General features: G+C 45.8%; 1 protein-coding gene across 2 annotated transcripts; it reads right to left on the bottom strand.

Moving 5' to 3' along the window:
• Positions 1–1,154: 1,154 nt before the first annotated feature.
• LOC119442758 (polycomb complex protein BMI-1-A) lies at positions 1,155–25,953 on the bottom strand. 2 transcript variants are annotated; one of them, XM_037707761.2, is made up of 10 exons: positions 25,804–25,953; positions 24,866–24,994; positions 21,458–21,554; positions 20,459–20,514; positions 18,421–18,468; positions 15,004–15,115; positions 8,270–8,330; positions 6,054–6,155; positions 5,021–5,101; positions 1,155–3,502 (listed from the first exon to the last, which is right to left on the bottom strand). In XM_037707761.2, the coding sequence occupies exons 2-10, from the start codon at positions 24,975–24,977 to the stop codon at positions 2,267–2,269; spliced, it is 1,905 nt and encodes a 634-aa protein (XP_037563689.1). In that variant the 5' UTR covers positions 24,978–24,994; positions 25,804–25,953; the 3' UTR covers positions 1,155–2,266. The 2 variants fall into 2 exon arrangements, with proteins under 2 accessions (XP_037563689.1, XP_049518330.1); XM_049662373.1 differs by lacking the exon at positions 25,804–25,953 and adding an exon at positions 25,185–25,697.
• Between the last annotated feature and the right edge of the window lie 1,024 nt (positions 25,954–26,977).

Here is a 26,977-nt window from a genome sequence, read left to right as displayed (position 1 = left end):
GACCGAGAGCAGCAGCGAATGCTTCAGGAGCGCGGTTGCCATTTGGGGTACCCGTCCCAGTGCTCCTTTGCGAAAAACAGCACGTGACTTCCGCCACACCACCTCCAATACGCTCGTGCTGGCCAGGGCCATGGAGGAAGGAAAAAAACTTTACCTCCATGGCCAGGGCCTCTCCTGGGGTTTCCTTCCTCCATGGTTTCGCCAGAAAGGCGAAGCATCTATTGCGATGGCAAATTAGTAGACAGCTCTAGAAAGTAAGGATAGTAGCTTTATCGGCCGTGTAAACTTGTAAACATTCGTTTAATAACTAAATTAACAGTAACAAGCATGGTGTCACGCGCGCACTAGCAAACGTGAACACATCTCACTCGATGACCGCAGAAACTTGCTGTCAAAAGGCTTGACTGAGGAAGCGAGGCAACGAGTGAATTGACCTTCGTGCTGCCTCTCGCATCAAAGCGAACGAAGTCGCAAAAACACAGCACACATTGCAGATCGCATTCAAGATGGTGCCCGCGCGGCCACCTTCCCCTTCCCTCCGCCCCAAAGACGGCGCTTCCTCCCTTGCGCTCTAGCCACTGTACTTGCGCGCGAGATTGCGCCGACGATCGGCTCACACTCGCACACCAATCACATAACGGCATACAGCGCGCGGCGACAAATGTTATCGCCCTTGGGCTTTATATGTAACGTCACGGTGACGATAGAAATGCGCCTGGTGTGTCCATATAATTGCTATTGTAATAATAAATGATAAATATATGTGCCCGCAATCTCAAAAATACTGAAAAAATTTTTCATCGTAGCAATGGGCGTAGCTGTGTTAGCTGCGTGTGGCCTCGGAGATGGCAGCAGCGTTCTGCATAGGGTAGACTACTGCGGCCACCACGAAAACTCAACTTTTGGCTGAGGCTGTGCCCTCTTGGCTGCTCCGCTGTGTAGCTTCCAACGTGCTAGCAGAGACGAAAAGAGAGATAGCCAAGTATCGGTGCAATAACTCCACTTATAGTTCAAGGATTCGAAACATTGTTGGGGCTTGAGATTCGCGAGACGATGTCCTTTAGTAGTTAGGCCATTCTATAATTAGTTATAGAAGTGTTTCGGAGCCCCTTTAACTTGGGCAATGGCTGAAGAAAAACAAGTGTCGGCAGACGTATCTTGGATTGGCATTTCCATCTGCCAATTGAGCATTCAATTTTCTTTATTACATTCAGACACTGGCACTTTGATGAAAAACAGCGTATAGCTTTAGAAACGGCACTGGTGGTCAAAAGTGGTGCAAGCACCATTGAGGTTTTATTTCTGTACAATACCTTTTTATATGTGCTTTAATTTAGTGCTAGTCAAAAATGATGATGGCTCAGGCACCGTTGGGGCTTCATTTCTGTACAAATCGTTTATACACATGCTTCAATATGAGTGCAAAAATATAATACACATCTGATAGATGCTATGTAACACGAGGCTTCTTGTGCCTTGCAATTGTGACAAGCTCGGTGTGGTCAGTCTAGGCATGCTCTCTGCATTGCTTGCAAACGAGACAGCTTAGAGCGCTGTATCACACAGTATGTGAAGCGTCCAAGGCACTGCTTCAACTTCCTTGTTGCAGTGGCCCCAGGTAATAACTTAATAGAGAGCAACACTACTTCAAAGCAGGACCAGCATCCAGGAGATTACTCATTACTTCAGATTTTTCACTCCTATTGGAAGTTTACAGCTGCATATTGTGCTTGCAAGTGGTCTTATTCATAACACAATTTTGCATGTCCAGCAGAGGACCATAACGATGCAGCACTTGCGGCTCTCAACGATGCTGAGATCAGAAAGCAGACAGACTTGCTAAGAGAAGGGTTACCGGCATACATCAACGGCAAGAAATACTGTGAAGAGGGCTACCTGCACAACTTGGAGAAAACAAACCAAAAATTAATTTTCTTGAAATATATAGGAAATTGGCAAACCATTTATGGCAGCCTAAATATACTTTCAGACTTTAAAGCCTTCACCAACCATTCTCAAAATCAGCTTGCACTAAAGAGGAAATGCTTTCAGCAGATGTCTTCATGTGATTATGAACTGTCTCCAGTTTGCAAAAGCATACTTGCATGGATTGCCAACAAGAAGACACAATGCACTGCTGTAGTTAACGAATCTGTGTCTAACTACTTCACTAGCAATAACGCACATGTATCTCTGCTGGAGACTGCCTGCTTTGAAGTAGTTGTGCTGTGCCTTCTTATGTACACATGCGCACGGGTGTCCTAGGTCATGACACCGCAGCCTCCTTGCCAGGCCGAGAGTCCAAATGTGGCCGCTTGGCTGGGCTGCTTGGACTGTCACTCGGTCGACTGCTTGCCTTAGTGGCCTTTGGCAACACCTCTCTACTGTCCGTAAGACCATTAGCCTTGGCTGGTGCAGGCAGGATGAGCCGCAAATTGCTGTGCACACCATTCGCTGTTGACACACCGTTCTTGCGATGTGATGGTGGTGTTGTCTTGGAAAACACGGTAGCCTTGCTTCCAGGTCTCTGTCCACTGGTCACCACACGACTAACTGGTGGGCTGGAACTGGGCGTGCGGCCAAGCCATGACGCTGGCTGGTTGGCACTTGCCCCACTGGACGGCACTTTCTGTTCGACACCGGGTTTGATGCCAGTAACACGAGGCGTTGTGGGCAAACAAGGAGTGCACTCCATGCTTGCAGAAAGTTTAACAACTTGTGGATTCCTTCGTTGTTGGTTTTGTGGTGGTTGTTGACTTTGTGGAGTTTGCTGCATTTGTGGTGATTGTTGTGGTGGCTGCTGGCCTCGTGGTGGCTGCTGGCCTTGCGGTGGCTGCTGGCCTTGCGGTGGCTGCTGGCCTCGTGGTGGCTGCTGGCCTCGTGGTGGCTGCTGGCTTTGTGGTGACTGCTGGCTCTTTAATGGCTGTTGGTTTCGTGGTGGCTGTGGGGTTCCTGCTGGTGACAGACCACCGACACTGCCAGTATGGCTTACAGCACCTTGTTTAGACATAGCATTTTCTGGAAGCTTGTTTGAAGGAGTCTCAACAGGTTGCTTTGCAGGAGACCTTTCACGGTTCATGCTGATTGGCTCAACTGGCTTTTGAGAATTTGCTGCTACGTTAACAGCAGTACTGTCCTTGTTGCTGAGTAAAGTGGCATTCTGGGAAAAACCAGAATTGACATGGTTAATTGTACTAGAGCGGTTAGCACTAACACTGCCTGTGTCACTGCGGTTAACACTTGTGGGGTTCACATGGCTAGGATTGGTGGCACACACTGCATTAGCATTCGCACTGGCATCACTGGAAGGAGCTTGGCTCCTTTTACTTGATGCAGAGCCAGCTGGTGGCACGTCAGTGGTCTGATGGGATGCAGTGGATCCGATGAAAATGCTTTTTCCTTCATCTGGTGGCACAGGGACCGCATCATCTGCCTTTGAGCTCGAGCTCACGAGTGATGGTGGTAGCACAGGAAACCGGTACAGCAACCGCATGGGGGCATTCTGTAACAAGTCAGAGTAGAGAAAGACGACTTAGTGTAGGGCCAGAATGGCAAAGATGTACTGCTGTTCGTTTTCCTTGTTCAGTGTGTGATGGGAAGGGGGGCGGGGGGGGGGTCATTCTAGCACTGTACCCTTTTACTAAATCTTTCAACAGAGAAAGAGAAACAGAAAATCAACAGAAAGCCTGCCCCAGTAATGCTACTGCAGGCTGAAAAAGTCAATTACAGTAGAACCCTGCTGATACGTTTTTCACGGGACCGTAAAAAGAAAACCAAAGAGCCGGGAAACACAAGAGCCGAGATACAGGAACAATTGAGAAATGAGAGTAGTGGTGAACTGCACACAATTTTATTTTAATTCTTACGTATGAAAAAAAAAAAAAAAAGTCACAGTTTCATCCGAAAGCCGAAGCATCGATTGCGATAGCAAATTAGTAGACAGCTATACAAAGTTAGGATAGTAGTTTTATCGTCTGCATAAACTTGTAAATATTCGCTTACTAACTAAATTAACAAGCATGGTGTCAGCGCGCACAGGCAACATGAACAAATCACACTCAATGACCGCGGACACTTGCTATGAAAACGCCGACGTGAGGAAGCACGGCAGCAGCAGCGAGCGATGTGAGCTTCGTGCGGTCCATCGCTTCGACGCAAACTGAGCGCCGAGAACACACAGCACGCCAAAAGCTACGAGCTGCCGACGCACCTACACTGCCTAGACTCTGCCCCTAACACAGATCGTTTTCAAGCATTGATGCCAGAGTACAAGCGTTGATGCTAGAGTTTCAAGATACGGCCCATACGGCATATGCGTGGCCGACGCCGGAGAAGCCACTCCCACTGGAAGGCGTGCTTCCTCCCCGCTTTTCTTTCTTGCGCGCGCCAAATTTAGCCGCGCTCCCCTCGCGCGCTGTCTCCCACAGATACAACATAATGCGCGCGGTGACGGCGCTATCGCCCTTGGACTTTATACGGAACAGCTATGCGCCAAAACCAATTTTAGGGCCCCAACTCGCCATAGACGCCATCTTTAGACAGCAAATACGGATATCAAAGGCCATGCTTTTCTGGTGGAAACCGAAAATATGTCATAGGTGTCGCCACCGGCACTTTGGGCGGCCAATCGCATCGTCAAGCCACCAAGCGAAACGACATGAAAAGTCAACATGGCCGCTCGGGCGGGCGGGGGGTCGCAGTTCGCAACGCATCATGCGGGAACAGTCCCACAGTAGCGACGCAACAGCGGGGTTACCAATGCATTGGGTCCTATGGGAGCTATGCCGGGACCGGCTGAAAACGACACAACAGCCGGGAAAATGTAGCACCCGGGAACGTAACAGCTGGGTTCTACTGTATAAAATGAAAGGAAAAGCTGAGTAAAAGAAACTGAAAGGACAAGTTTAGTAGAAGAAATGTCTACAGGATTTCAACGTAGGTTTGATTCGACAACTGTTTTTGTGTCACAGCTACAAGCAGCTGCTGAAAAATGTGCAACAGCATTCGAAGACACTCTTACCCTGCGCCAAGAGTAAATGTAGGCAAGGTCCATGAGAGCATATTCATCCAGGAGGTGGTCATGCATGTACATCACATCCACCTGCATTCACAGAACAAGAGCACGAGATTAGGCTTTGATTGATGGGGGCATAGTTAGCACCCACCACGGCTCAGTCAGCTAAGGCGTTGTGCTGCTGAGCACGAGATCGCGGGATCGAATCCCGGCTACCGCGGCTGCATTTCGGTGGAGGCGAAATGCAAAAATGCCCGTGTGCTTGAGTTGTAGCGCACGTTAAAGAACCCCAGGTAGTCAAAATTAATCCGGAGCCCTCCACTACGGCGTGCCTCATGATCAGAACTGGTTTTGGCACATAAACCCCAGAAAGAAGAAGTTTGCACCCATATATTAAACACCCGCCTGTGAGATGGCAGTCTTGTAAATCCAAGATGTATCACTGCTGTGTAGCTCACACGCATGTAGCACGTGTGTAAGCTAGCCTTCGATTATTTTCTGTATTTACAGCTGTGCAATGCCAGCTGAAAAGCTCGAATATTACCACCAACCACCAGAACCCGCTCCTTGAGGTGGGCACCACATATGACACCCACTTTCCTGACTACAATGGGCACGATTACAAAAAAGCACACAGTGTTATTCAGCCAATAATCTATTCCTAAATGCCGTAAACTATGCTAAGTATTTCTGCAACTAACGAGCATTTTAAGTAACTGCGCAGCTGCAAGATAAAGCCAACACAAGCCTATAAAAGAATTTTTTTTTTGTTCCCCCAGAAAACATCTGTTAGCATATTACAAAAGTTTAAGGCCATCCCCCCCACTCTATCTGCCAACCTACGTCGGGGCCCAAGTGAATATTTCTGATCCAGAAGAACAACATACATGTTTAGACACCCCCAGACATAAAAGGCTGTGCACACTATGCTTGTTTACCCAACATGCCCAAACATTTTCAGAGACTCTTCACGGTGAGGCAGAGGCAAAATAGTTTTAGTGACCAGAATGAAAATCAAGCAACTTCACTTGCTACTTGCCTCGTGGTTCTTGGACAAGCCAAACTTTGCCCTTAGGAATTTCTTGAGGTGACCCACGGTAAATCCACCAGGACAAAGGAGGTATCGGCGGCTACCTGGGGGCTGAAAGCAAGTGCACCCATCACATAGAAATTGATGACAAAGCATGCTGTTCTGTTTATGCCCATGGGCACTCTTTAATACCTATAGAGACAATGGCGCTAGAAATTTTTAAACTGCATCGACTCAAAGGAGTTGTATCGCTGCTCCATGGCAAACTCGATGCCCACTGAAAATTTTCATTAATCTCACACCAAGCACTTCTGCAGCCACCACGAGTTACAATTCCCAAAAGTGACTGGCCCTGAAAATTATTTCATATATCCAAAAACCACATTTTCAATGTTGCTGGGTTTGTGTACATGATACTGAAATAACATACTCTATTTTTAGTTACACTAATGTTGCATTCGAGCTTTGTCTATGAAATGTCAGTTTTGATTGAGTTCTTTGACAACCAACACAAGGTGTTTTTCTCATGGCTTTGCTCTGACGATCGCTGTTGTTGCAATAAAATAAAACATTTTAGCAAAGTAAGTATACTTTAAATTATTCTTCAAGCATGATGGTGAGATCCTGTCCGAAATGCATCGTGATCCTGTCAAGTTGTACATAGTGAACCCATTGAACCCATTGCTGCAAGAATTCTGAAGAGTCAATAAGCTGTTCCAACTTGAAACTGGAAATCAACTGAAACTGATTGATTGCCTTCAGAACATTTTTTGATCATTGATTTGCAGAGTGCTTAACCCCTTGTACATCCCAACTCCAGGAAAGAGGCTTCTGGAAATCAACCCACCCCACCGCCACCCACCTGCCACTTTCTGCTGTGGACATTGGAGTGCTATTCAACACCGAGGTGGCATGAGCATCCAAACTAAACGCTGAGTAAGAAATAAACGTCAAATTGGAATGCCAGGATTTCATTTTTGAGGCTGCAAGGCAAGTGCAGCTTAGGCTTCCTTCCAACATTCAGCTTTAGAACTCCATGAAATCATTCTCGCCCGAGAGCGGACTGAGCCAGGTAAAACCACCCCTTCAGGATGTGTCTGTCCTGAAACTGTTCAAGGGAGATGTAGGACTCCTGGACACTCAGTATAGACAGCTGTGCTTCCTTCTGGGTAGAAGTGCTAGATTTCACAAATTCAAGTGATGAAAGCTGTTTCAAGGAAATAGCCGAGTTTGCTCTGTCGTTGCTGGCCATGCCTCTTAGCAATGCCGATGTCGAGCGCATGTTCTGGCACATGAACCTCGTAAAGTCGTGCCACCGAAACAGAATGAAGAATCCTATGTTGGAGCGGCATCCTGCACATACACAATCTCAAGTTTCGAGCTGTCTGCTGCCGAGACTTTCAACCGACCGTAAAAATGCGGTTAACGTGATGTCAAGTGATGCTTCTCCGCATCACATGCGTGTTATGCAGAGCAGCATCACTCTACGCCACAAGAAGCTTTGCTAGCGAATAAGTCACTAAGGAAGCCTTTTTTCTTACGTTTTGGGGCTTGCTTTGGATGGTACAATTTTTGGAATATACGTTTTAATTTCTGGTTCTTGCAAAGATCTTATCAACGAGGTTCCACTTTTGTTCATTCTTGCACATATTTCCTCTGTAAAAACTATTGAAGTTATTTCTTAACCTTCCCTTCATATTTCTGCAATTTTTTTCATGCTATAATTTAACTATTTTCAAGAATGAAAAAATTTGTTTAACTTCTGCTTCTTTTGGGCTTCTTCGCAAAAGTCATGCCACTTTTTTGGGGCTTCTTTTGGGATGATTATTCGCTTGTTTCCTCGGCGGCATCTGGCAACTCTGGATTCAAGTTAACTGAAGCGGCAAACTTTTGAATTTACTATGGAAGGGTTTCCACTGAGTACAATGTATTGTTTTTCGCTGGGGCATTCCAGTTAGTTCAAATTAATCAAAAAGTCGAATTAACCGAGGTCGAATTCATGAAGGTCACTTGTATCTGCTTAACGTGCAGAGGGGAAAAAGTGCTAAATAAATGCCAAATGAGTCTACTACCTAACCCAGTTGGATAACTGCACCTGTTGGCATGCACCTGTTATTGCAACCTAGTTGGGTGTAACTGGGTCATGATAACAATGTTGGATGAGACCACCATATCTTTCAAAGGGCTGTTGTGGCAAAACACCCCATCAGCAGTATGCAACTTACACTTTCCTGGCTTTCGGGTAGAGGAGGCCCCAGCAACAATGGTCGAATGGGCAGAATATCCCTGCAAATCGAAAACAACAATCATGAACTTTAGTTCAGTAGTAGCAAGGCAGAGATATGTCTGCTAAAGCATGCACTGCACTTCCTTGCTGCCTCTCTACACTGCATGTTTGTAACACCTTATACTCAGTTTATACTAGGCAGGAGATACTGCAAAAGCTACGAAGACTTCTCTTGCTGTTCGAATCTGCAACCAGAAGGTAGTGCGTCAAGTATGAGAGAAATATATTAGGTCTAGTCAACCGCAAAATTTTACGGACCGCTAGATCCGAGAAAACGGTGAATATCCGAGCTGTTTGTGACTGTAGCCAGCAAAAACTTACAACAATATGTTGTTCACATGTACTTGTGCAAGCTGGAAATGCAACTACCAGGTTATGTTCCCAGGCTGCGGAGATATTCAGCTTTATTTTGGATCCAGCGGTCCATGAACTTTCGTGGTTGATTGCACATGCCATATAATTCAACGTAAAATTAAGTACTGTACTCTTACATTGCAAAATATGATGTATTTATGACATGAAATACCTCGAAGATCTAAACCCATTTATCACCACACGAGCAAAGTAAAACGTTTCTGCGACCAGTGGCCACAATGCATCAACAGTGTGGTCACATCAACAGTGATGTGATGGAAACTTGTGTCCCCAAGTTGTAGTTGTGACACACGAAGTAGTTATTTCATAGAAAGCGTTGCAGATCGCACTATGAAATGCTCAGAGTATATACACGATTCAGAAGCAGCTCACTTTATGCCCCAGGTTGCACCTAGGCTATGAAAGACCTGTATTGAATGGTACTGTATTAATTGTGGCCACTTTGCAACCATCAATGTGTGCCAAGATCTTGATAAGTAGACATTTATGCACTCCACACCAATTGTACACCCGTCAAGGCCAGAAAACGAAGCCATCTTCTTGTGCTCCACAGCTGAGTACTGCTATCATTGAGATACCAAGGCGATTAAAAGAAGTGCTTTTGTGATGGACTGGGAATCTGCCTTCCTCTAAGTGTGTTACTGATTTCTGCTCACACTCATTGTCACCATGTATGATGTCCAACTCTCCACCACCATGTTGGACGGATGACTGCTTACTTAACTAGCATTCATTCATCTCTGTTGTAACAATAATGATACAGATACAGTTTTATGCCCCAAAGTCTCTATGAAGGACTAACTACCGCATTTTATCATATGCAATGGAATCTCGATGATACTACGATCTTCACGGGAACCAGAAATTAAAACGTACCACTTACTCGAATCTAACGCACACTTTTTTTCAAATAACTGGTGCAAAAATTGCGCGCACGTTAGAATCGAGTACGACCCTAAATCTGCGTTACCATATCGCCACCAGCATTTAAAAATGGCCGCCCCGTATGCGCTTTGAGATTAGCTGCCGTAGCTTCCTCCATGTGCTATAGTACATGTGCTTAGGCATTAGTCTACCGCGTGTCTTCTCGTTTTCTGCGTTGGCTCTATCAGCATGAAGTGCCGAGTTCATCATGATGCCGCATTTAAAAGGAAAGTGATTGTGTGTGCGGAGACGGACGGAAATCGGGCCACATCACAGGCATTCAGAGAACCCGAAACTGGCGTGCGGGACTGACACAAACAGGAGAGGGTTTTTGCCAGCAAAGCAACATGGAAGGGTATCAGTGGACTGAAGCAGGATGTATTCTGCGACAATCCACTTCGGTGATACGATCGCCTTGGCCCTATCTTGAAAGCGATCTGTCAAGGGGGAGAGTCCGCCGCGCACTGTGTTTTCCACGCTTGTAGTTCACGTTGAAGCGAGAGGCGTGCTAGCACGAACGTCAATTTGCTTGTCGCAGCTGCCGCACTACGTCACTCCAGCATTTTGATAACGAGATTCCGTGGTCATCAAGCGAGCTGTGTTCATGTTTGCTTGTGCACACGTGACACCATGTTTGTTAATTTAGTTAGTAAGCAAATGTTTACAAGTTTATACGGCCAATAAATCTACTATCGTTACTTCGTATAGCTGTGTACTAATTTGCTACAGGAATCGATGCTTTGCCTTTCGGGCAAAACTGTGACTTTTTTATATACTCATCGCAACTTTAGTGCATTGGGAGTAAATCTTTGTTTTTCCAAATGAAAGAAAGTTGTACAGTTAAACCTGGATATAACGAAATTGACAAATTCCCGAAAAACTTCGTTATAAAGAGGATTTCGTTATATGCAGGTTCGGCACGAAAATTCGAAAAATAAACGTTTACCGTATTTACTCTATTCTAACGCGCCCTCAATTGTAACGCGCACCCGTTTTCCGTTTTCGTCGAAGCACTCATCCTCGGAATGTCACACCAGGTACCGGATGCGTGGACGCGTGTCGTTTCGCACAAGCACGAGGCATCGCAAACGAAGAGCGAGCGTCACGATAGCGTCGTAGCGTCGTATAGTGTTACAGTAGAACCTTGCTGTTACGTTCCCGGGGGCTGCGTTTTCCCGGCTGTTACTTCGTTTTCGACCGGTCCCGGCACAGCTCCCATAGAACTCAATGCATTGGTAACCCCGCTGTTGCGTCGCAACTGTGGGACCGTTCCTGCATCATACGTTGCGAACTGGCACCCCGCGCCGGCCCGAGCGGCCATTTTTACTTTTCATGTCGCTTGGCTTGGTGGCTTGACGATGGCATTGGCCACCCAAAGTGCCGGGCGCGACAACTATGACGCATTTTCGGTTTCCGCCAGCAAAATTATGGCCCTTGAGATCCGTATTTGCTATATAAAGATGGTGTCCATGACGCGATGTGGCCCTAAAATTGGTTTTGGCTCACAGATATTCTGTATATAAGGGTACGGCCACGCGCTAGCGGCAATAAACGCGCGCGTCATGCAGCGAGCGGCAAGTTGCCGCGCGTCAGCGCATTGCCGCGAGGCCACCGTGACACGCGCGTCTCGCCACGCGGCAGCGCGATAAGATCTCCGGCGCTCTCCGAACGGGCGAGCAACACCGCGAGCGCTCGCTGTTTCATGCAAGAGACGACGATCGTCGATTGAAAACCCGGCGCGGACCGGCGGCGTTCCGGTTGTGATGGCTCCGTGACGTCACCCTCGTCGCTCTTGATTGGTTCTTCATCTCGCGGCACGCGGCATTTGCCGCAGAACCCATTTCGCGCGGCACGCCGCAAGACCCCCGATTACTGCCGCTTTTGCCCCGCAAGACATGACGCGTTGCCGCGCGTTTCTGACGCGCGTTTTTGCCACTAGCGTGGCCGTACCCTGAAGTCCAAGGGCGATAACGCAGTCGCCGCGCGCCGTATGCTGTATGTGCGAGCGAAAACGTGCGAGGGGAGCCGACGACCGCGTCTAAATCTCGCGCGCACAAGAAAAGCAGGGAGGAAGCGCGCCTTCTTCCGTTGCGCTCGAGGCACTGGCGAGGGAGCGAGGGGGGGGGGGAGGAGGAATAGCGGGGCGGCGCGCGGTCGAGCAGGCCGTATCTTGAAAGCGATCTGCGTTGGGGCAGAGTCTAGCAGTGTAGGTGCGTCGGCGGCTCGTAGCTTTCTGCGTGCTGTGTGTTCTCGGCGCTCAGTTTGCAGTTGAAGCGATAGAGAACAGCACAAGGTCACTTCGCTCGCTTCGCCAGCGGCGCATCCACACGCCGCCAGCGTTTGACAGCGCGTGTCCGCGCTCATCGAGTCTGATGTGCCACAGCGTGTACCAGCGCGTCGGCAACATCAGCTGGAAAAGGAGAGAGTGCCGGCTTGGTGGTCTAGGCCAGCTGCAGCAAGCAGCATGATCAGATTTGAATGAAGGGAGAGGGAAAGGTCATGCCCGCGGCGGCAAGATCGCCGGGTCGAGGGATGCAGGGCCGCCTCGCACATGCACGCACCCACACGTGCGCTCGCTTCGAATTTCATCGCGGCGGAGAAGGTGCTTCCGGTTGCTGCTCGCGCAAAAATGACAAAATTTGGGGCGAAATCTCTAGGTAGTCGGAGGGGGAAATTCGTTATATCGAGGGGGTCTCCCGCTGCCACTTCGTTATGTAGAATCTCAAATACATGTGCTTCTATGGAGTAACGGCGGGGAATCGAAAAACTTCGTTATATCCAGGAATTCGTTATATGGAGGTTCGTTATAAGCAGGTTTAACTATTTCTGTATGAAAGCATGAGGTACGCGATTTTGTAAAGGATACTTTTTTTCTTCTCTCTTTTGGTGACGGAAAACAGGTGTGCGTTACAATTGAGAGCGCATTCGAATTAAGTAAATACGGTATCATTATCCGAACATAACCATATACAGTGTAGACCGCTTATAACGTCAGTCGCCGGAGTCGCGAATATCCGCACTATAAGAGGTACCGCCACTATAACCCAAGCAACAATTTTCAAGGCCTGCACATATGCAAAACATGTGCACCGAGCCGCCACGCGTATGCGACAGTCAAGGAATGCGGCTAGAACGTTTGCATTATATTTACAGTCGAATCTCGTTAATTCGAACCAAATCGCACGGCAGCGCCTCCGACCGGCATTGCTCCGGCACCGCCATGGAGTAAAAGCTTAGGAGAGACCCCTCAATTTAGTGCGCAAACAAAAAACCCCAAGGCGGACATTTCATTCTCTCTCATCAAATGGCAAGGTCGCCAATTCTGCGTTGCGCCGGAACATGCGTGTACGTGCCGACGTCTCCACGCTACCGTAGCCACGCGTAGAAAATGGCAGTGAACCCTTTTTCTCCTTTATGCTTCCTCTACTTTCTAATCACGTGTTGATTTTGCACGCTGCGGCTACGGCGCAGAGGGAAGCAGCGGCGCTTTCCCAGGCCGGCCAACGAAACTGCCCACGCCGGCAAACGCCCGCTTCCCAATAATGGCAGAAAACGAAACTTCGCGGAGCTGGCGCCGGGCCGTCTGGAGCGGCGGCGCCTGCACGGCGGCGGGCGCGCACGGTGACAGTCGAAAGTGAGGGAGCTACGAGGGAGGGCGAGGGGAGCCACCGAGGCGGCGGAGTTGCCAAGGTGAAATCCGCTTCCCTGCTGCCCTCCTCCCTCACATTCCACAGGTCTCCGCGTGCGCCCTTCGCCGCGCTGTGCCGGCGCCGCCCGCTCCCTGAAGTTTCGTTTACTGCCGTTATCGTGAAGCGAGCGTTGGCCGGCGTTGGCAGTTTCGTGGCCCTCGCTCGCTATACGCGCCGTGACATTTCACGACTCGCACTCAAGATTTTGGTTTCAGCCTCACTGGCTGTTCGTTCGCACCACGTGCTCTTCTCCTCCACTTCGTTTCTCTTTCTTCCTCGAGCACTCCTTGGGGCGCCCGTTTGAGGGGAGCGTTCGCTGTCACCGCTGACCTCCGTACTCCCAGGCAGCCGCACTGTAACCGGTATTTAGTTTCCCGCAACTGCACTATAAGCGATACGTGTATACATGGAGTGCTATGGGAAAATTAACGGGAGTCTGAAAAGACCGCACTATATCCGGCCCTGCACTATAAGCGGTTACGTTATAAGTGGTCTATACTGTATAAGAAAAAAACCTATTATCCTGTAAAACGTATGATGCAGAATCGTATCAACGAGATTCCACAGTATAACCCGCCTCCCGGTATAATCCGCACGCCCAATTACAACCTGCATACAACAATGCTGAAATCTTTGAAAAAACAAGTCTCCATTGCGGATGCACGACTCGTCCACCTATCTACCGTCAATGGCTATGTTCCTCAGCTCTTCGGTTACACTGATAATCTTCAGCTTCTTGCTGCGCTGTAAAGGCGCAACCACAAGCACGAAATCTTCGACGGATTTTTGGCGTCAGCACCGACCGGCGGCGGCATAGAGAACAACTGCGCCGCCGGTTCACGCTCGCTCGGCGCCACTAAAGCCCCTATATATAAGAAGTAGCAACACTCGCCTTCTCCGCCTTCCTTCCTCCTCTCTTTCGCGCTCCTTTTTCGACTGTTGCGCCGCCTACATCGCTTGAAACACGTGCACTTGTTTATCTTTCGCCGCTGATCAGATTCGACGATCGCCGACTGTGTTCGCCGCTATCGTTGTGCTCCTCGCCAGTCGGTAGACGCTTCTCGGGCGAAAATAGCAATGGAGTGTGATCATAAACAAACGCAGCCAGCGCCCGGAGGCGCGACGGTCCACGTGATGCCATTAGGCCAATACCGACGAGCGTCGGCCTCGGACAGGGTGTGCGAGGAGGCGGCGGCATTCTTCAAAGCGTGACGCTACTTTTTATATATAGGGGCTTTAGGCGCCACAAGACCAAGCATGCCAGACTGCAGCGCCGACAGCGGAAGTAGCGGCAGACGCAAGAGACAAACTATGGCCTCCGAGACGGCACGACGCACAATGTGAGTGAGCTCGGAGGCCATTTACAAAGCGAGCTTCCGGCGTAGCCGTCCGCGAGTGCCTCGTCCGCTTCCCAAGCCAGCCGATCGCTCACGCATACTTCATCCAATGCAAATAGTGCAGCTTTGTACGGTATCATTGATAATGATGTACTCTTTCCAGACAGGGACATGCAAGGAACGCCGAAGTGCACACTTAAGGCCTGTCCACGTTACCGGCACGGCAACTCGCCGCACGCCGTTTGCCGTTCGACGACACTGGCACAGTCTGCAATCCTTGGTCACAAATAGTTACAACTGCACAGAGTCAGCAGGTGAACAAGAAGCATTTTTGCTTGTCGACTCACCGGGCACTGTATTCCAGGGACACGCTGATCAAATCCTCACGGTTGAAGATGAGCCGCTCAACATTGCGAACGTCTCCTCTTCCCTCGCTTGATATCGGCCTAGATGAGCGTTCTGTGGAGCGAAAGTTCTCAAGTTATTCAAGAATTAAATATAAGGGGACTATGAGAATCAGCTAGAGCTATAGATTAAAGTAGTGATAACTTTTCAAGCATGTGTTCTGTGCCAAGATATGAGTGCATTGCTAACAAGATCTGACCATCTGAGAAAGTGGGCGAGGATAAGTCGCCCACATATCACCCACAGCACAGGATTTGCGCAGTGCGAACAATTTCATGGCACATTCCATTAGTCATTTCATGGCACTCTGGCAGTGCTACTAGGATCATGGAAAACAGCTTTAACGCTGCATTATGAAAATAAGCAAGTGAAATGGTGTTAATCAAGCATCATAATTGACATTTGAGCCCACTTACAATTAGAGTACCACTTAGTTGCTGTCTGACATAACCATTTAAATGCTCTGTACAAGTCAGACAACATGCTCCACCAAGTGTCACCACCCTATTGAGTAAAAGGGCTGCACAGAGAGAGTTCCACACTCCCGCAGATGCCGTATCTATTCCATTATTAGACAATCAAGATTATAAGGTGAAGGTGCAGCTGGTGGACATGAGAAATAAGCTTATGTATGTACAAATAAGTAAACCCTCGTTAACTCAAACTCCATTATCTCGAAAATTTTTTCCAGGCTGTGGTTTCAACCCATGTGTTTTTCACCTCTCATCTCGAAAAACTTCTTGCGCTGGACTCCAGATATCTCAAAATCTTGAATTCAGAAATAGTACCACAGAAATGGCAACGGAGCAGCATCACTTGCACACAATTTTTACCTGGTGGCAGCTCACTCGCCGAGCCAGACACCGCACCGAGCTGTGCTTATCTATCCCCCATTTCTATATCTATCACCACCCGCGCGCACTTATTCAGCTGCTCGCTGCCACTTTGTTGTGGACTCACGTGGCAGCTCACCGCTGCCATGTGAGGCCACAAAAGCACATCACCCTGCTGGTTTTTCAGCCGTCTGCGCTGCTTCACCATAACATACGTAAGACAACTAGCCCAGCTCGGAACCCTTGTGCCTAAAAGAAACCAGTATGCGAGCCCACAGCCTTTCAATGAGATCGTGGCTTTATAAGGACGCTCGCTTCATGCTCACACCACAGTGATGTGGAAATGCGACTAACTCGTCGGCGTCTGCTAAAGACAGGACAACTGCGCTCTTCCATAGCTTTGGTTTTAAATTGCATGGAATTCATTACGATACGGAAAGCAGCAACATCGGCACCTTTTTGGATGTCTGAAAAAGGTTATGCTCGAATGACTGGCTTCATATATTGCATTAGGATCAATCGTCTTGATTCTGTACCAAGCAAGCTGTTTTGGCACAGTGCCAGTTATGTTGTTGCCCGTAGACACCGGCATCTCTGGAGCCGATGCACGCAAAAGTGACCAAAAATATTACCAGCGGTATTTTGGACAGGCTCCATGTGATCAAGCAAGCTGCTTTGCTGTGTTAGTTGGTGGTTAGACATTATAATGGAAAGTAGCGCAAAAAACTAGGAGAAAAGAAGGGAGAAAGAACTGAGCACGAAATTTGCCTTATGGTGTGACTTCACGCCAGCGCGGCATGCACTGCTGTAAAGCCACACCATAAGGTGAAATTCACACTGCTGTGAAGTCACACCCTCAAGGCAAAATTCGCATAAAACCCGCACCACAATTTCCCTGTTAAATTTTTGGAATTCTTGGGGTGGCAGACTATACACATAAACATATGGTACTGCCTCAACTGCATTTTCTTTCACGTTCAAATGCAGCGTAATTAACTTTGTTAACAATGGTGGACTATTACTCTCAATTATTAACATGACGTACATCACCAGGAGCTGGTTCCCTATATACTAGTAGAATCTCAATGATACGAATTGTTGGGACTTCTTCAAATATACGTACATCTGAAATGTGTATAATCCATAACAGACGAAAGCGAAAGCATGAATGCGAAGCTGAGACATTCTGTTTACTTATTTAGAAGCAAGAAGTCACCGATAGCTTTCATGACTGTTCTTTTTAACGATGTTGTCGAGAGCATCAATTTGGAATTTGCAAATTTTCGCACATCATTTCTTTACACCTATGTTGTAAGCAATCACTGCACGGCACAATGAATGCTTTTCAAGTGCACAGATATCCAACAGCGTCGCGGAAGAATAATATCTCGACCTCTAACTTCAAAACTGTATACCGCATATATGCTCTGTTGAGTGAAAGAAATCTTACAGTGGCTACGAAATTCGGATCATCCGCTACAGCCAAGGACCGCACTTGAGTCGTTTTAAACTAGAACACACTGTATTTGATGTATTCTGGATGAGACTATTTCCAAATTTGTATCGCCCCAATATTCAGATATTGTAACATAAAGATTAGCCTGTATTTAAAATGATGGCACTAATCCTGTGCGATACAGTAGGACCTCTTTGATATGTTCTGGAAAAAAAAAAACCTGAGAAAATACCTTTATTACAAATTATCTGGGACAATGATAACTTTCTTGAAGCCAAAATATCTTAAATGTATGCTAGATTCGCTTATAAAGTTATTGTAACATTGCTTGCAGAAATAAGATACTAAACTCTGTGAGAACCCATTTTACGACATTAGGAAATTACAACCACTACATTTCCATGCGAGTAAATCATTGTCTGCAGTGTGAAATGCAACCTGTCCTTTGTTTCATTTCCTTAGCATGTTAGGCCCATACTTGAATATGCATCGGTTGTTTGGTCATCTCGCCTCAAGCATGACATAGCTATGTTAGAATCTGTCAAAAAAAAAAAAAAGCAATCAGGTTCATTTTTCGTCGCTATGACCGGCAATTCTCGCCTACTTCGCATGCGACGTTTTAATGTTGCAGTCTCTCGAACATCAGTGCACTTGTGAGCGTGTTATCCCTCTGCATAAGATAGTTCACACCGGCTTGATTGTTCTGGTGCCCATTTCTTTCGTTGCAGCTTCTGCACGCTGTACTCGATAATCTGATCCCCTGAACATTGTTCCATTCAGGTGGATTTATGGAATAAAGTTGATAGGTCTCTGCACAGACTTGGTATTGAGCATTTCGAAAAAGAATTGCGTAATCATTTATTTTGTTAAGGTTTTCTTATATTATGTTGAATTTTGTTGTATGTATTTTTAATTTTATTTGTTCATAGTGTTAAACATTCTGTACTCACTCCTGCTATGTCTCAGAATGAGACAGCGGTATTTGTAAGTTAAAAAAAAGAATGAACTAAGCATAATGTAATTAATGAATGTGTTCAAGCAAGCATGTTAATGTGTTGGGAACAACTGACCAGATGGGGGCAAGCTGGCGTAGAACTCTCGTCGTCTTCGCATCTCATCTGTTCAAAAAAAGAGGAAGAAAGTTGGCACAATGTGATGTCACTGCTACTCTATATGTTGCAGAATTGCAAAACCTGGAGCCAGATTTTGCAATTGTTGTTCACAAGGGCATGTCATTGTGCACCTTTTTTTGACAAGATCAACCACTCGGTGCAATGGAGGAAAAAAATGCAATAGAAAAAACTGTTGCGAAGTGCAGGCCCCAATTCTCCCCTCTCTCTCTCTTTTTTGCGAGAATCAACAATGGAGCAAGTGCCATAAGTAAAACCTTACACAAAAATAAGCTGCTCTGGCCACGAATGAACATCTTAGGGTAGCTCATAGTAGTATATATTCTACAGGCATTACAGTTAAATTTCACAACATTAAGAATATTAACAGAGGTACCATATTTGCTGGATTCTAGCGCAGACTCGTTTTCTGGAAATATTAATTTTGAAATGACACACATTAAATTCGAGTTCAAAACCAAAGCTGCATTAGTGACAAGCTACCGTCATTAGCATTACCCTTTGTTGATGAGTGTTGCCTACAGGCAGCAAAACAGAAAAAAAGTTTTTCTTGCCAGTTTCGGTATTAAGTTTCTGGCTAAATGTCTTTGGCCAACACTGAATGACAGGCAGCAAACGTCATTTGTTGATTTAGAGCAGGAAGACTAGACGAAGAAGAAGTTTGACACTCGACTCGGTTTCTTTTGAAAGCACAATGAGAGGAGTGGTGCGATATCCAGCTGCAGTAGTGTCATATGTGATGTAAAGCAAATTAAATGTACATCTATGGCTCACATGACGTGAACTGCCTGTATTAACCCTTTAAAGGGCCCCTAAACCACCTAAGATACTTTTTGAACATTTCAAGTAAACACGCGCATCAAGTTCAGAATGCCGCCACGATCAACGATGCCAATCACTGAAGCGCTACGCGCCGTGGATGCGCCACAAAATAAAAAAAAAAAAAAATGCCGTCGTCCTTCCCTGTATCCCCAGCGGTCGTCACGATGTCAGCAGGGTGCATCTGGCGATGTCAACTGGGTCGACGATGTCGACTGGTCGTGCAAGAACCGATGGCTGCCGGTTAGTCTGCTAGCAGGTACGCGCGCTCCCTGCTCTTCCTCACCGTGTTGCTCGCTTCAGCGCGCTTGCGAATCGGTAATTACAGCCCGCAACGCAAGTGCCAAATCGCTCGCGTTCCAACACAGTCGTGCTTAGCGTCTGATTAGCTACACGAACAGAGTGCGACATTGTCGGCCTTTCTAGATGTGCGCACCAACACAGGGTCCATAGCGGCACGCTTCGCATGAGTATGGGCCGGCACGGAAGCAAACACAGACTTGGATTCGCGTCCGACTGCACTGCGCGGGCAATTTCCAGCCCAATTATATTGGAAAATAAAATCTAAAGAAGTGGGCTTTAGAATCAGGTAAACACTGTAATCGGACATTGTGAGCTACAATTGTTGCTTGAAGTACAATGAAGTTAAAGCAGCTGGTTATTGAGACTATTTCAGCGCTTGTATGCATACATAATACCTTTTACACTTCTTTTTTTGGTTCTCTGTAAAATACAAGATAGTTAAGTTAAATAAGGTACTCCACTATGAGTCAGAGCGCAGTGGCAGGATTGCCATCTTACTTTCCAGACCTGTTCCAGACATGTTTCCAGGTATGTTCTTGTTTTGTCACTTTTTTTTTCTTTTCTTTTTTTGTTTGGTGTAACAGTAAAATTGTAGCATTTTTGCACAATGATGTTTTTTGCATGACTACGTGCATGAGAATGATGCAAATAATTTTCAATTATTTTAAGAGCCAACCTTATTACATTGTTTTCTTTATTTGTTACAAGTGCCCTTTTGCGAGGTGAACAATGCAGTAAGGTATCAGCACTCTGGGTATATGCACCATGCAAAACAAATGTTGGTAACATTGGTTGTTCTTTCATGTTTTGTTATGGTAACATACACAAGTCGGTTCAAACTGATACTGCCACTCACTTCTGAAGAGGCCTGGGACCAATTTGTACACAATATCCTGGAGCGTCTGGTCGGACCTGCATGCAAGGAAACAAACAGAAATGAAAAACTTGCTTGTAAAAATAAATGCATAAATGAGATGAGTGTCACACAGAGCAACACATAGACATGCTAGCTTCGAGTCTCTATTGTCTATGTGAAGTTTAAGAAGTTTGTTTTCCACACCCTGCAACAAAAAAGTCTCTACCATTACCACACAACGTCACAGTAACATTGCTGAAGGTGTGGTAAACAAAGACGTCTAAACATTATTTGTTCATCTGTAAGTTATCTCTTCAAGTTCCACAATTAAAATATTGACATCTGAGAGCAAACGTGACTGCATGCCACTAATCGAGCAAGGGTTGCACTCAATCCATATGAGTGGCCACACTGGTAACACCACCATTACAGAACAAACAACGCATTCAAACAATTATGCATTAGAAGTGGCATAAATTTTGGAACAAGTTATCCGACATCTCTTGTGAAAGCTATGGCAAAAAAAGAAAACAAATGTTTTGTGGCTACAGCGTGCATGCATCCATGTTTGCAAGCCCAGAAAACAGCACTTCATTCTGTGCACAGAAAGTAAAGCATTCCCAAGATGTACTGGTAAGCTTACAATGCAAACAGGACTAGGCACTAAAATCGAATGAATGCGCAGTCAGCTTTTATGCTACAGCTATCTACAATCACAGGCTTCCGTACAATCTTGAACGAGGGAACAGCACGAAAGACGAGGATACAGAATAGGCACACAACAACCACAAGCAGCGCTGCATGCGGTTGTTGTGTGCCTATTCTGCATCGTCATCATTCGCGATGTTCCCTAGTTCAAGATGTTCAACCAACTAGCCGCCACATTCACTTTAGTAGAGTCCATACAATCTCCTTTGTCAAGCTTACTGCCTACTCTGCTTTGTGAGCTAGGAATTCCGGCCACATTGCACTTCGCACATCTTGACTGTACCCACTCACCGGATATTCAGAAGTGGGCGTGTCTTATGCACTTGAACGTCACACACTGGACACAGTTTGTGCTTTTCAAGGTACCTTACGATGCACGTCTTGCAGACTGTGAAAAGAAAAGAAGAGAGAGAAAAAGAAAACCACGTGCTGTATTTTTGCATGGCCGTGGTGAACGGTACAAAGAAAGCATGCATGCTCGCAGCGGAAACAGGGCAAGTAAAAATGTCCCATGTAGTTCACACAAAACTAAGAGTGTTCGAATAGCATAATTTTCTCATCAAATACAAGTATTCCAGAAAAATGACCTCCAATTATCAAAAATATCTTCTCTCCTTTCTGAAGTAGAAAAAAAATTGCATAGAGCCTGCTCGAATGAAAAAAAAAAAAAAAAGGTTATTTAGATTATTTCGTACATGCATGTAATGCTATTCGCAATTGGACATCCTCTTAACTGAGGCAGTCATAAATGAGAACTGTTTTCAGTTGTCAAGTAGCAATAACTTATGAGACAAAGTAATGGCCCGTTAGCAAATGCATGTGTGTTGTCTCCATTGAAGGAGAAGTGTGATGCATCAACGCGTACCCCTGTCACACGGGCACTCGAAAGTCTTTTGAGCAAAAAGACTTCTCCTAAAAAAAAAGAAAAAAGAGTATTGCCCACAGACACATGACAGGGAGTGATCTCTTTTTCAGAAGCGGTCTTTTCTGGAAGCGGAGTTCGTCGATCTCTTTTACGGCGAAAAGGAACAGCCTCAAAACCAGTGGGCGCCAGCAATTATGTATTAAAGAAAAATAGACATTTGCTTATTTTTCTGTTGCCTTGGATCATCATAAAAAATAATTTTACGCCTCCGAGAAGGTGTAGTAAACCCCGTAACGCTAGAAAAAGAATCCCAATGTTGCCAGATAGGCACGTGCACTTCGCTAGTTCTGCAAACTACTACACTAAATCTTTATATTAATGTTTCTAATACCTCTGTCACACGAGCACGCAAAAACTCTTTTACACAAGCGGTCTTTTACCAAGCTGAAAGACTTTTGAATGAAGAGGTGTTGCGCAGCAGACACACGGCGCCGACGATCTCCTTTTAGTGTTTCCTTCTGGACACACTACCAAAAGCATGGCGCTAGCGTTCGAAACCCCCGAATATAGGCCAAAAAAACTTATTTATCTCAAAATATAAAGCAAAAACTTATGTTTTTCAAATAAATGTAACATAATAAACGTTAATATAAAGATTTATTATGGTAGTTTAAAGAGTGTCATCACGTGACATCCCCAGCCCGTTCGACCTGCTTACGAGAGTAAGAAAATAAGCATTACTGGGTTTACTACACCTTGTGCGAGACATAACATTATTTTTTATGATGAGCCTAGGTGACAGAAAATTACGCATTCGATTATTTTGTTTAATATATGATAATTGCTCATGCCCACTGGTTTCGAGGCTACTCCTTTTCGGCCCTAAAGGAGATCGGCGAACTCCTCTTCCAGAAAAGAACGCTTCTGAAAAAGAGATCGCTCCCTGTCGCGTGTCTGCGGGTGAAACTCTTTTTCGGGAGAAGTCTTTTTGCTCAAAAGACTTTCGAGTGCCCATGTGACAGGGGTATTAATCTGGCGTTGTTAAATTTATTTTAAGAACATGTAGTACAATAAGTTTTCACTTTATATTTCGAGATACATCAGTGTATTTTGGCCGATTTTGTTTTGAACGACAGCGCGATGCTTTCAGTAGTGTGTCCAGAAGGAAACACTAAAATGAGATCGTCGGTGGCGTGTGTCCGCTGCGCAACACCTCTTCATTAAAAAGTCTTTAAACTTGGTAAAAGACTGCTTGCTTGAAAGAGTTTTTGCATGCTCGTGTGATAGCCGTAGCACATTGTTTTAAATTGGTACAAACTTGAAGGCAGGCCAAATAATAAAATGCTTTTTCCTAAATTGAGACAGCTTCGTATATAGGCTGCCTAAAAGTGAGGCAATTTTACTGAATTATTGGAAATTATTGAGCCAAAGTTTTTTCGTCATGCTCCCATGCAGCTGTATTATTTGGAACAATTCTTACTTGCATGACTACCTCACCCTGTAGACTTCAATACCAGTGGTTACCCATTATATTTGAACAGAAACGAATATTGACCGATTTCGAATAGTGAATTCTCGAATCAAATATGAATTGAATAGAGAGGACTATTTTATTCTTATCTGAAATGTAGAATATTCGCACAACCCTAGACAAAACTAACCTTAGCTGCCCGTCCTGTGGCTTCCACATAACCTACTATTCTAACTGAATGAACACTCCAAGAAATGAAGTAAATCAACTGGTTCTATCTATCAGGCATTGCAGTTCTCTTAGCATTCACAATGCACAGCTTTCTTACGATGCCCTTCAAATGGTTGTTATGGCACAGGGCATTAGGATTATGATTGCTGGTGCATTTTCTGTCAGATAATGAAATGGCTAACAAATTTTTCACTGATGAGTAAACAATGCTTACGCAGAATGACTTTAAGTGCAACTTTCACTCATGTCGCAACAGAGACTAACATAACAAAAACTAACAATGGCAACTTTCACTGATGTCGCAACAGAGACTAACATAAGAAAAGCTAACAATGGCATATTAACAGACTTCAGTTAAATGGCACTATGTAAAAAGAACTTGTCACACGGTTACTATGCCAGATTATTTTTTGCATGGATTGAAAATTGAAAATCACCTACGAATCTAAATGTTATGAGGAGTGTTAAATTAACTTGAGTTAATAATATGTGCTGTCACAGAAAGCAACTTCGTGTCGCTAAAATTGAAACACCCAAACTTACATTATAATATAGCCTGTTACTGAAATCTGCCAGCCCCCAATAAAGTTTTTTACCCGCTGTCTCCAGGTGAAAAAGACTAACAATGGCTATGCACACTTCATCAAAAACACTCTGCTGCCTATATTAGTGAATCCAACCTGATCAAATTTAGTTAGCTTGGTCAAACATTCAAGCCCTTCAATTATTACAGAAACGTCCCTTTAATGAACTACACAGACATGCGTTAACGGGGAGCTTATTTCATTCCGCGGCCTCATCTGCATATTTGAGGCCGCGTAATTCTGAGGCCATAATATATATTTGCGGCTTTGCCGGCAAGAAATCTCAACTCTTCGGCAGGAAATCTCGCACAAATGTCTTCATAGAGTGGTCTGGTAGCCAAGTCACCGTCGCTCGGCGAGTGCAGAAACAAACTTCAGTCTTTTTTATGGCAAGGTTACCGCTTATGTATTGAACATGCAACGCTAACAACCGTACGTCCTGGTAAATAAAATGCCGGCGTGTACCTTTTAACAAGGATATGCATGTGACACACACACACACACACACACAAAAAAAAAAAAAGGAAACCGTAACGCACGCAACTTACATGAGTGTAAACATTCAATGATGGTGGTCGCATCAACGAAGTAGCCGCCGCATAGGACACAGGTCAGATGGGGGTTAAGCTCGACCAACTTTTTCCGCCCCGCTCCCTGCATCTTGTCAATTCATTATTCTGCGTACGAAAAGGCCAAAATCAATAAGCACACTTCCAGCAGTTGTGCCGGCGGGGGCTGGTCCGCCGGCTCCATCACTGCGATATTGAACGCAAATGTCCACACGCTCTTCACCTATTGGTCGTTATGACATTGCAAACATTGCAACAAAAGGAAAGAAAGAAAAGAATACGAGCGCCTTTTACGCACTCTTTCAAATACTGAAGCACATGGCGTGCCCAGTGGATCTGTCAACGAATGGACAACGGTTCAGCTGCGAAAAATTGAAACAAATGACAGTGAGCCCTACATTCATGCATAGTTAACCGTTGATTGACAGCGCTCGTTTCGATGTCAATACTCATGGCGGGAGTTAAACGACCGTTGCAACGACAAAGACTCTTAAGGGCTTGTCATGTGCGGGTCGCACATTAAATGAGTATAACTTATTTAAAGTCACTTCGGTAACTCTAATTGTGCAACAAGTGGTTACAAACACAGTATTCCAGTCAAAAAAGTTTACAGCGCGAGCGTCCCGCAGTACTGCCGCACGCTAGTTGGCTCGCGAAGCACCCAAGTCGTCGTCTTCCACAGCACATCGCTATAAGATGCTTGCAAGACTAAAGCACCGCGTCACCAGCATTCTCAATTACTATCGGAGCTGTAAAAGCGGCTCTAAACAACGAAATCTGAAAGAAAACGCGTTAGGCCTACATCACGACGCACCAAACAGCGTCATGCACGCAGTCATCGCACTGGCGTCAGCGAGGCTGTCAAGCTGTCAGGTAACGCGACACACGCCCCGCGTAAATGTTTTCGTTGTACTCACCCTCACTTATGCGCCAACCCAGGTTCAACACGCACAAACGAAGAAAAACACGACAGAAGTTTCCCTTTTGACAAAAACTGTCGCAAACCGAAGCCGACGCCATGCGCGGACGTCACGTGACCTTACTTGACTGACGCGATATCCGTGTTCCTTTTGTATGTGTTGTAGCAGTTCCATTTTCCATTGAACTGCGTGTCCCTTTAATATATATTTATATATAATTTTTTTAGTAAAAACAATGACGGGATGATGCGTTGTTTCGCGCGCCACATTATATAAATTATAGCAGGCGCTGATTTAAGTATATCCGTGATCTACCGCAGCGTAAGCTTTTGCGAACGCTGCGTTTTACATCGCATGCATTGACTGAAACGCAGATTTTTACTTATATTTTTGCAGAGAGTTCTCACTATAGTGTGAAACTCTATGTACTTTTGGATTCGTTGTTTCAACAAGCTACTGTGCACTTTTGTCAAGAGTGCCATGCGAAAACAGAACAGATACAACCGATGGCTGCAGCAAAATGCAGAATTGATTTATTTAAGATGTGTCATAGACGAAAGAGCATCCAGTGGCATCGTGGTCCCGCTCAGCGATCCACTGCACGAATTCATTATAATTCGGGGATGACTTCGGCTGGCTCCAAAGGCTCCCCTACATGGTGACACAGCTCGCGTCGACAGCACAGCGACAGCCGTGGTCGTGGAAACTGCGCTGCTGTTTCTGAAAAATAAGCGGAAATTAAAGGCAACCATGATATTAACAATACAGTACTGAACTATAAATGCACTTCAACTTACGTGCCCGTTCGAAAATGGGCGACATCCACTCCATACGCGGACGCCCTTATACTGCCGGCGACGGAGCCATGAGGTCGACACCCGCGAATTCTTTAGCGAGGTAGACGCCGAAACAGAACATGGACCAGCTCTTGATCACTTGCCATTTGAACGGGTCATTGTACAGAGCCTTCATTAGACCGGAAAACGTCCCGTCGTTGCGCGGCGCGTACGATGGTGCTTGCCCAAGGGAAAACATTATTTTACGGCGCACCGAGGAAGCTTACGATCAATGTGCCCGCGATTTCTGCCCACTGCTTGGGTGAGCACGGCCTGACGCACATGCAACGGAACACGCACGCCGCTCGCAAGAGAACTGGCTATCGTTGGCTGTC

This window comes from Dermacentor silvarum, chromosome 2 (genome assembly GCF_013339745.2).
Source record: "Dermacentor silvarum isolate Dsil-2018 chromosome 2, BIME_Dsil_1.4, whole genome shotgun sequence".
NCBI lineage: Eukaryota > Metazoa > Arthropoda > Arachnida > Ixodida > Ixodidae > Dermacentor > Dermacentor silvarum.
This window is presented reverse-complemented; position numbering and strand designations above follow the sequence as displayed.

Excerpts from the sequence above, each read along its gene's own strand:
- LOC119442758 (XM_037707761.2), bottom strand. The coding sequence starts at position 24,977 with ATGCAGGGAGCGGGGCGGAAAAAGTTGGTCGAGCTTAACCCCCATCTG. Across the intron at positions 8,331-15,003 it reads TCCCTGGAATACAGTGCCCG|GGATATTCTGCCCATTCGAC; the intron begins GTGAGTCGACAA and ends TTCGATTTGCAG. Across the intron at positions 5,102-6,053 it reads GCTTGTCCAAGAACCACGAG|GTGGATGTGATGTACATGCA; the intron begins GCAAGTAGCAAG and ends CTGTGAATGCAG.